The following is a 10,719-nucleotide window of genomic DNA, read 5'->3' as shown; positions in this document are numbered from 1 at the left end:
TTAGGACCCGGCCTCAGTCCATAAAGACCTACCTTGGGCAGGTACTGAGATGTGACCAGAACCAATGACCATCAGGCAGTATCTGGAGCTCCACATTCACTTCTGAAAAGCAGTTGCTTGTTCCTGGGCCTAGGAGGCTGGGTGGCAGAGTAGATAAGATTGTTGGGCCTGGAGTCAGGAAGCCTGGCATTCAAATTTGGTCCTAGACACCTCCTAGCTGTGTGACCCTGGGTAAGTTACTGAACTTCTATTTGCCCCAGTTTCCTCAACTGTAGAATGGAGACAATAGTAGCACCTTCTTTGAAGGGCTGCTGTGAGAATCAAATAAGATCTTGTTTGTAGAGTGCTTAGCAGAGTGCCCGGCATATAGTAGGTGCTTCATAAATGCTTGTTCCTTTCCCCATTATGCACAGCTTATGGACCCCCATTATTATTTGAGTTTGACCTAAGGAATGGGGGTCCTTCGAAGTCCTTCCAGTGAGCTGGGTTCCAGATTGTATGACTGGTGTTTGAGAGAGCCTTGAGGATGGGCGGAGAAGAGCTCCATCTCCATGAATTCCTGGGTAGGGGCCATGGCTCTGGGGTCAGGAAGGCAAACTGGACTACTTATTTAGCAGTTCATTTCTTAGCTGTTAACTTTATGTTGGAGTCAGGCTCTAGGTGCGAGGGATAATGGCCCAAGCTTCAGATTTGTCATGCCATTGTTTTCTGAGTTCTATCTGGGGGTCTGACCTTAGGTATTCCTTTCCTCTCTTGAGCAAAACCAGGGCCCCAGCAACACTGTTACCTCAAACTCACTCTATCCCTCCTCTCTCTCTCTCTCTGTCTCTGTCTCTCTCCCTCTTTCTGTCTCTTTCTGTCTCTGTCTCTCCTCTCTGTCTCTGTCTCTGTCTCTGTCACTTCTGTCTCTGTCTCTCCCTCTCTCTCTCTCTTTCTCTCTCTCTCTCTCTCTCTCTCTCTCTCTCTCTCTCTCTCTCTCTCATCCCTTCTGTGACTGCAAGCTTCTGTTCATCCTTCTGCCCTAGAACTGAAACCAGGGACTTCATTTTGTTGTAAGTAACCCCTAGGCAGCAGCACCCCCTCCCCTGCCCTGTCTCAACTTTCCCCCACCCTGTGCATACTCACAAGCACACTCACCAATGTGTACTTGCTCCTCCCCATCCAAAGCCACAGCCTGAGACCACATCTAATCAGCATGCCTGTGCCCCTCGTGCAGTGCCAGTGGAAGGCCCTGCCATCTTTCCCTGATTGGCAGTCTGGTTTTCACACTGTCCATGGGGGCAAGTTCTTGAAGCTGAGGCTGCTGCCATCACAGCTGCCCTCACAACTTGGTCTTAGTTGATTCTGCCCAGAGGTATATGCGCTCCAATCAGGGCAGGCTACTACTGCCCCAGGAGGTCAGGTCTTTCCTAACTATCCTCCCAAGTTATCTTAGGCTGGATTTACCCCGACTTTTAATTATTTCTGCCATGCTAAAGTTCACTTTGAGGCATTATTTTAAATTGCTTGTGGGGGAATTTTATAGGGATGGGTAATCTCCTGTCTTATTCTGCCATCTTCCCAGAATCCTTCTAATTAGCTCATTTTTAAAGATTCGTGGTGGCACTTTCACCTTTCCATACACTTTTTAGTTTCTTTTAAAATTGCCCAATAAGCCACATCAATACCTTTGTGTTCTTCTCCTAAGCCCACGTGGATGCTTGGTTGCTGTCTTTTGTTCTTGAAGGGGACCAAAATGACATCACTATGCTAGAGTCATTTCAGTGTGTCCAACTGTGGCTGATCAGACCAACATGAACTTGGAAGGCTCCACCACAGGTCGAGCACAAATAGTCCATGTGAACACTTGGGGTGGATTCTCTAAATTTGCACACCCTGCATTTCTTTTGAGCAATTTCAATTCTGCTTTGCTCATGGAGCACAGCACCTTCTCTGATGTGGGCACGCCATGCTGAGCAGTCCTGTGCCAGTGTCTCCCATGTCACACAATCAACTGCAGAGTTCTTAAGAGAGACCTTGGGAGTGTCCTTGTATTACTTCTTCTGACCTCCACATAAGTACTTGCCTTGTGTGAGTGCTCTGTAAAATAGTCTTTTAGGCAAGTGTACGTTTGGCATTCAAACAATGTGGCCAACCTGTTGGAGTTACGCTCTGCAGTGGAGTTTGAATGTTTGAGAGTTTAGCTCAAGAAAAGACCTCCATGTCTGGTATCTTAGCCTGCCAGGTGATCTTCAGAATCTTCCTAAGACAGTTCAAATGGAAATGATTCAGTTTCCTGGCATGGCATTGGTAGGCCGTCCAGGTTTCAGAGGCATACAATGAAGTCAGCATGATAGTTCTGTAGACCTTCAGTTGGGTAGTCAGTCTAATACCTCTTCTCTCCCATACTTTCCTTCCAAGCCTAATCCTAAATGTCTCTGACTCTAACTAGCTCTGACTCTACCCTCCATTTAATCCCACCCAGTTACTTTAAAAGGGTGGGTGAAGTGCACGTCTCATCTTTTCCCAAAGCTTTTCAGTTTTAACATCAAGGTGAAGGATAGGAATGGCTTATCTCAATGGAGCCAAACCTTTCTCAAACTTCTTTCCAAACTCCAAACCCTTTACTTTCTTTTCTTTTTTTGGTTAGGCAGTGGGGTTAAGTGACTTGCCCAGGGTCACACAGCTAGTAAGTGTTATGTGTCTGAGGCCAGATTTGAATTCAGGTCCTCCTGAATCCAGGGCTAGTGTTCTATCCACTGCGCCACCTAGCTGCCCCTAAACCCTTTACTTTCAAACCCCCCATTCACACTGTTAGTGTAAACAGACTCTAATTCTCTTTTAACTTTTAACTCATTCTCCTCTCATCCTTATTTGCTTAACTTTTTTCTTTCCTTTCTTTTTATATTCTCCAGGGGGCTTTGATGAAAGCCTGACAAACAGATCTTTCATTTTACACTTGGATCTCCCATTTCTCTTTACCTTCACTACTTTCTTAAGTTTGTCTCTTCTTATTTCTCAATAATATTCTTGTCTGACTTTCTACTGAATCTCTCTGGTACAGATTTTCTGATATAATACAAATTCTTGTCCTCTAGGAAAGAGAGAAAGGTTGCCTGAGTTTCATCTGAATTCTAGCTGCAAATCTCCAAAAATCTACTAAGATATTTTAGCAGTTACAAAAATCTTTAAATCATAATTTGGAAATTTACAGTAAAGATATTACATTTCAGTTATAACTCTTAGCCTTTAATTAGTTTGTAATACCATAAATTTCTACAAGCCTGTAAAAAGATTTCCTTCCTTATCATGTCTGTCTTTATCTCTGTGTCAAAATATTTTGGAGGCACCCTGTTCCCCAGAGTTAAGGCCTAGCCAGCAGGCTGTGCCAATGAGCTTGGCATAACAACAATCCTTTGTGCTCTGGATGCTCTCACCTTCTGGCAAAGTATACTGCTTTGACCCTTGCGCCAGGTATTCACTGCCCCCTATTTCCCAGGGACCTGAGAACCATCCATGACCTTGCTTGACTTGCTCACAAACCCTGTTCCATGTAAGAGCTAAGTGAACTGAACCAGGTACTGTGCCCCATTGTGAAACAATCAACTTGGAGACTGTTCCAGGACTCAGGAATACCTACATTGTCCATGCATGAGCCTGCTGTGGGATATGGCTACTTATGTCATAGTCCAACCCACTTATGGATATAAGCATTGCCTGCACCCCAACATACTAAGCTTTTCCTTCTCTGGAAGGGGGATTTCCTTGCTTGAGAGTTGTTTTCCTCACTCTGAAATAAATTACACCACTATTTTGTGTCCCCACACACTTGCCTCTGGCCTGCTTGGTTCAGCTCCAACCATTCTCAGGTTAGAGACTGGTCCAGTCTGAACTGCATTCAAAATTCTGTTGACATCTACAATCTCCAACCTGGCCAGGGTTGTGAAGGCAGAGAGAAAGAAAGAATCTCAAAGTTTTCCCTCTTTGTCTCCCATTGAAAACCTAACCAAAAGTTTGTTTTGATGCTTCATTAGTCTTACTCACCCTTACGCTTCATTATGAAAATGATTTCTTTTTTTTCCCCCTTTTTTTTAGGCAATTGGGGTTAAGTGACTTGCCCAGGGTCACACAGCTAGTAAGTGTCAAGTGTTTGGTCTGAGGCTGTATTTGAACTCAGGTCCTCCTGACTTCAGGGCTGGTGCTTTATCCACTGTGCCACCTAGCTGCCCCTGAAAGTGATTTCTTAAGAATCACCATGGTTTCCCCCCTTGTACCTCTGTTGAGGTTCTTTTAGAGCTCTATTCTTAGTCATCCCCTTCTGAATGGAAAGCTTCTCCTATTCCCAGGCCAATAAGAACTCCCCTAAGAGGGTATCCATTGGCTTACTAGAGCCAGTGCCCTCATCAGGAACCACTCATCACTAAGGAGGTAGCCATCTGGGTGTGGTTCAGGGAGGACATGGAGTTCTGAAGAAGGGCATTCTTTCACTGAGAGAAAGTCTCTCAGTAGAAATCTCACTGGAGCATGCTAGGGAATTTCTTTGAGGAAGGTCGAGTCATCATATGGAGAGGTGACGAGGTCCTGTACCAGGGTGGGGGAGGAGATAAGAAGGGGTATCAGTACTCCGAGAACCTTGGGATTGAAGAAATTAAATGAATTCTGTTTCATTGGATAATTGATCCTATTCTGTATCAATGCCTCATTTCCCCTCTGAGTTAGTTTAAAGTTATAATTAAAAGAAAACCTGTTATCTACCATGCCTTATCTTCAAAGGCTTACAAGTTGATCTGGTAAATTTCCACAAGGTATATTGTCCATCCTTGCCTGTCCTTGTAAAGTTAAGGAAGGCCTAATCCCCCTAACAAACCCTTCTAGGTGCCATGGAGCCCACTAACAAGGTCTGCAAGATGTTGATGGGTCCCATAAAACAATTAAATTCCTTAATTATCAGAGAGGGATGGTTCTTTAAAATAACTGATCGTATTGTCCCCTTCCCCCATCAATTCTACCATGTAACCAATAGAATTATCTTCCTCGGCTACCCAACTCTGTACTTCCCAAAACTATATTAAGGCTGGTGAGCCCTACTTTGGTGTTGTTGGTCATTTAGAGAGTCCATTGACCCAATTTATTGGTTACTGCTAACCCAACTAATAAACTGATCATGCTTAGACCATTCTCTCTCAGTTTACCTTAATTTTCAAATGTAACAGTATCAGCTTAGATACTGGGTCGCTTGCCTATTGAAGACCCTGCAGGGAGAGTAATTGCTTCCTGAGATTCCTGGTACCTTGCCTTGGAGACCCACAGTGAACTGTGTAAATTCATCACCTGCCACATGGACCAGAGCATAGAGATCTGACATTTGGACCTTTCAAAAGGGGAGAAAAAACTAAGATGTCTGGCTTTTGTCCTCCTCCATACTTTTTTCATTCTTTTTCTTTTTCCTGACTCTAGAGGGAAGTGAAGTCATTTCCCTTCTCTTTTTTTCCCCCTGGTACTGCCTCTGCCAGGAAGACTGTCCACGAAAACCTTCAAAAGCATTTAAATGGTGGAAGGTTCTTGAGAACAGAGGAATCAAATATATCTCCTGGCCGCAGAACTGCCAAACCAAATGAAAATGTAATAGGGAAAAGTTTAACAAAATAAATGCAAATAAATACAACACAGATCATAATAATTCATAGTTTTCTAGGTCAATAGGCAGCCAGTATGGGGTCTTTCTAGAAGATCCTTAGGTCCTGGCCATTCTGGGGTGGTATGTGATAGGACCAGGGTTCCCCACTTCTGGGACATAAGAATTAACTACTTTTCCCTAAAAGGCAACAAAGCTGCCCCGGGATATGATTGGGGCAATGGCCTTGATGGTGCTTCATGGTCACCTAACAGCCCAAAATATCCCACCTGTGGGGAGTCAGGGCCTCTCTGCTTGCTGGATTTCTGAGGAATATAACCTGAGTTTGCTCTCATTTCCAATTGCCCATCACCAGCTCTGTTGACTAGGTCCATTTTCATATGGAGCCAGGGGGAGGTTGTGTCCAGAGAAGCCATCACTAGGTCCTTGTGTGGCACATTCTTCCTCGCCATGGAAAGGCCAAGTCTTTTGTTAACTGTTCAACAGCTTGTGAGGACATCGTTTCACTGGCCATTGAACCTGAACTAAGACAGTTAGGTCTCTGCCACTGACAAGAGGTCACTGAATGAGGTCTGCCAAGATGGCTTCCTGGGTGTGGCTGCTAGGCATGCTACCACTTCTTGGAACCACAGGTGAGAGCCGAATGCCAGGTAGATACTGCGAGTCAAGTCGTTACCCTTCATTCATCGCCCATCAGTCCTCTTCCACAATGAAGGGCAAACAACAACAGCTGAATAAGATGGTAGAGGGAGAGTCTGGAAGCAGCAGTAGGGAGCAGGGAGTGTTCCACCTCTCTTATCACCACTGTGACTGCAAGGGAACAAGGGAAGGGCCATTTATTAAGCACCTACTATGTGCCAGCCATTGTGCTAAGCACTTGACAAAGATCATCTCATTTGATAATAATTTGCCTGCTGCAAAAGATGGCCAGACTGTGTCCTTAGGAGTGAGTCAGGTCTTGGTGAGGGAGTGAGACAGATGATGGAGGAAAGGTTTCCTGTAGGAGGTGGCATACGAAATTAGCCTTGAACAAGGGATTCTGAGAGGCACGGATAAGGGGGTAGCCATGGAAGACAGCCTACACAAAGGCCGTACAAAGGTTGGAGGTGTAGTGGCATCTTTGAGGCACAAGAAGGAGGTCAATTTGACCAAAAAGGAGAGCACATGAAGGAGAAGAATGCATAGTGTAACATCCCCTCTACTTACCCGCCCCTTCTGCATTTACATCCTCAGAGAGTAGATAAACCATTTCTCTGGGTCCTAGGTTACCCTATGGGGCTGCTCTCCTATTTCTATAGATATTGAGCCCCCATCAGTGTGTTTACCCAGGAAACATTAGTCAGACATGATTAACTCAAGTAAAGACTTTACTAAGGTATCAGGGTATCAGGGTATCATGGCAAGGACAATAGTTACAGAAATTCATCTCATGAGGCTGGGGCAGACTGTCTCACAAATAAACACAGCTTCAGTGGGAAGAGTGGAATCCACTTAGAGTACACTGGTAGTGAAACACATGTGGAGAGCTCATATGGCCAAAGAAACTCACACTTCCAGCGCTCCTGAGCCTCAATGTTCTTTCTCCTCTGAGGAACCTTCTCAAGCTCCACTCCCTGCAACGGTTTCCTCCCCCTTCTCTCCATCTTCCCACAGTGACTTTCCTAACCCTAAATGCTCAACTGGGCTCTCAGGGTCTGATCCCCTCTGTTATATGTGTCTCTATAGAGAGCGTATATCTGCTCCCTCCACTCCTAAAGTAGATGCATCTCAGTGACTTAAATGCCCTTGAACTGATCATCTCCAACCTTCTAATTTCTCCTATTATGTTAGAGAGACACCATGGTCAATATGGGGGAGGGGAGGATGGAAATTCCTCTTCCTGCCCAGCTGCCCTCTGGGATAGGTATGAGAGTCATGCTCCAGAATTCTGCCCTAAACCTGACCTCCCAAACTATGGACTGCCTGCAGGTTTGGCCGCCTTAGCTACAGAAAGGCATTAAGGGGTGTGGTCAGTTATTTCCCTGGCCAATGGTCTTGCCCTTTCCAATCCAATCAAGGAGAAACTTATTTGTACTTTTTTAGGTAACACGGGGCATAGGTGCATCTTTGCAATTCATTTAACATCTGGTCAATAGGAATGCTATATTATTTCTGTCATCTGCCCTTTGCTTTCTGTGATTTGGGGTGGGGGTGGGAGTAGGAAGCAGGCATTTAGTAAGCACCTGCTATGTGCCAGGCACTGTGCTAAGATCTCATTTGATCCTCACAACAACTCTGGGTGGTAGGTGCTATAATTATTCCCATTTTACAGCTGAGGAAACCGAGGCAGGTAGAGGTTCAGTGATTCGTTCATGATCACCCAGCAAAGAAGTATCAGGGTTTAGTTTGGAACTTAAGTCTTCCTGACTCCCGGCTTTGCACACTATCCACTGTGATCAGTGAAGAGATCTAGCTGATCTCCACTATGATTGCCAACATCAGCTGAGGCACAAAGGAGGAGGGGTACAAAGGAGGGGGGACACAAATCCTGTCAAGCTTCAGTAAGAAGGAAAGGGAGGCTGCGGTCAGGCTGTCCAGGGCTTTCGGTGCCCACATGTTGTTCAGTCGTGTCTGACTCTTCATGACCCCACTAGGGTTTTTTATGAAGATACTGGCGTGGTTTGCCATCTCCTTCTCCAGCTCATTTAGTGCCCGTGTGTCTGGATTGAGTCCTACTGTTGACGCATGAGGAACTGTGTGACCATAGATGATGGGTCATAAACCTGAGGAGAAAAGATGAAAGTTTTATTCAATATTCCAATCAGCCAGAGCATGCTCATAGACAGCTTTAAGAGTCTACAAAGTTCTTGAAAATTTCCAGTGCTAAGAAACAGTTTTGGAAGGAGTGAGTACCGCATCTAAAAGCCAAATTCTGGACCTTTGCAATTTCTTGCACATCTGCTGTTTGGTGATGCCAGAAGGGTTTGGTGACAAATTAGATCAAACATTCCTCAAAGACATGTTTGTTTTTACAAATGCAAGAATAAGCTCTAAGATTGCATGGAGGAGTTCACTGAGAGTTCAGGTTCCAGCTCCAAGATGCTGGAGGTTGCTTGGAACACACTGGCTCCATTTTGAAATTGATTTGTTTTTTAGATGTCCCTTTCAAAGGGAACCCTTGCATGGGCAAGTCACGGGACTCCTCAGTTCCAGCAGAACCCTCTACCTGCCTCTCGAGATAATTTTCACACTAGAGTTCCTTCCGTCAAAGAAATCACAAGTCTGGATCTCCCCGGCAAAACACACAGGCACACACACGAAACCCCATGGATTCCTCACAGAGCTCCCCTCCATTTCAGGAGGGGAGGCTGAAGTCCAGAGGACCCAGTGGGTGGCCCAGCGTGGCACAATTTCATAGCAAAGTGGAAATTGCAGCCCAGATGACCTTGGCTCCGCTGCTTCGCTCGGCCTGTAGAATGCGGGGGCTTGTCCCTTGCCATGGCGTCCCTACACTTCCTCCACATCTTATTGATGTCCTTATCAGGGCTAGGCCATTTGCCGAATGACTCCTGGGCTAAAGAGCTATCTATAGGGGCTCAGTGGAGCCCTTGGGACTTGGATTTAAGGCGGGGCAGAGGGCTTGCCTCAGCCCTCCAGGTCGGGCCTAGAACCAGGTTTGATCTACTGCGCCATGCCCTTGACAAGGCACAGAGGAACCGGGTCTGGGGTGACTGGGGGAAGCAGGGGCGTCGGGAGCTGGTCAGCGCTCATGACTGACAGGGGTTCCTGGAAACTGGGGAACATACGGGGAGGAGGGGTTGAGTAGAAGGGGGATAGAGGGGGTAAGGACGGAGCTGGAGGGAGGAGGAATCCAGAATCTCCTCTGGCCCTTCCCAACTCTGGCCTCCAGCCCCGCCCTGGTCCATTCGTCCAGCCGGGGCCCCTAAATATTTTCTTACTCACAGGAACCATCAGACTTCCCCGCTGCGCTCACGGTTGCTGTCAGGCGCTCCGGTCTCCGAAGGAGCACTATCCTGCGCGCCCATCTGAAGCTGTCCAAGCTCGCCCCATGAGCCAGCCCGTCTAAGCCATGCCTGAGCACACTGCCATCACCGTGCAGGGCGGGGGACCAGAGAAGGGGAACACTTCGAACCCTCCTCGTGACTACCTGCTGTTCTCCCTCTTCAACATTCTGGTGTTGGGAAACCCTTGTTGTCTCAGCTTCATGGCGCTCGTTTATTTGGTCAAGGTAGCTGCAGCAGCTGTGCGGTTCAGCAGGGGAGGGATAGTTGGCTCCCAAAGAGAGGGATCCCTTGGCTGTGTGCTCCCCGTTCATTCCCCTCACTCCACTAGGCTCTGCCACCTTCCCCTGCGTCTCTTCATTCTCCCCTTCTTTCTTTCCTCCTCCCCTGCTCCTACCTCCCTCGTTCCTTCTTCCCCTTCTCCTCTTGCTTCCTTCCTTCTCCCCCACTCCTGTCTTTCCTCCTCCTCTCCCTCTCGTCCTAACTCCTCCTTCTTGTCCCTGCTTCCTTCCTTCTCTCCTTGTTCCCCAATCTTTCCCTCTCCTTTATCCTCCCTCCTTGTCTCTTCTTCCAACCCCACTTCTTTTCCTCTTCTCAAGTTCCTTCCTTCACCCACTCCATTCTCTTTCTTCTTCTTCCTACCCTTTTCCTCCTCTTCTCAGTCCTTAGTTCTTCCTCTGAGGTACTAAATTGTAGTTATGACTCAGGAAATTTGACTGCTACAGGGTATTGGGGACATCCATCTGTCCTGGCCTCTCAGACCCTCCAGGAAGGCTAACTCCCATCTGACCAAGGATAAGGACTGCGCTCCTACAGCACTTAAGGGAGGTCAGGGCTGCAGTGGAAGAAAGAAGCTGGTTCTAGAACCAAATACTAGGAGAGGGACCAACAGAGGAGAAGGGGTGGAGGAAAGCAGCGTGGAGGCAGCGTTTGAGGTGGCCCTTGGGAGGATGGGACTGTCCAGAAGGAAAGAGGACATTCAGGTAGGGGGCAGCCTGAGAAAAAGAACAGAGATGGCAAAAGGTTAGGAACATTCAGGGAAGACTGAGAGAGTTGTCAAGGAGCAGGTTATGTGTGTGTGTGTGTGTGTGTGTGTGTGTGTGT

The 10,719-nt window shown here is 46.8% G+C and overlaps 1 protein-coding gene across 2 annotated transcripts in view; it reads left to right on the top strand.

The window, feature by feature from the left end:
• Positions 1 to 9,663: 9,663 nt before the first annotated feature.
• The window catches only part of LOC114041610 (dispanin subfamily A member 2b-like), a 7,548-nt gene continuing 6,492 nt past the window's right edge, over positions 9,664 to 10,719 (top strand). For both annotated transcript variants that reach the window (XM_027860140.1, XM_027860139.1), the window contains exon 1: positions 9,664 to 9,842. In XM_027860140.1, the coding sequence (XP_027715941.1) occupies positions 9,684 to 9,842 (159 nt within the window). In that variant the 5' untranslated portion in view covers positions 9,664 to 9,683. The remainder of the gene's footprint in view (positions 9,843 to 10,719) is intronic.

The sequence above is a fragment of the Vombatus ursinus genome, unplaced genomic scaffold, assembly GCF_900497805.2.
Source record: "Vombatus ursinus unplaced genomic scaffold, bare-nosed wombat genome assembly UNPS02014176.1, whole genome shotgun sequence".
Lineage (NCBI taxonomy): Eukaryota > Metazoa > Chordata > Mammalia > Diprotodontia > Vombatidae > Vombatus > Vombatus ursinus.
Note: the sequence above shows the minus strand (reverse complement) of the source record. Positions and strands in the feature narration are given on the sequence as shown.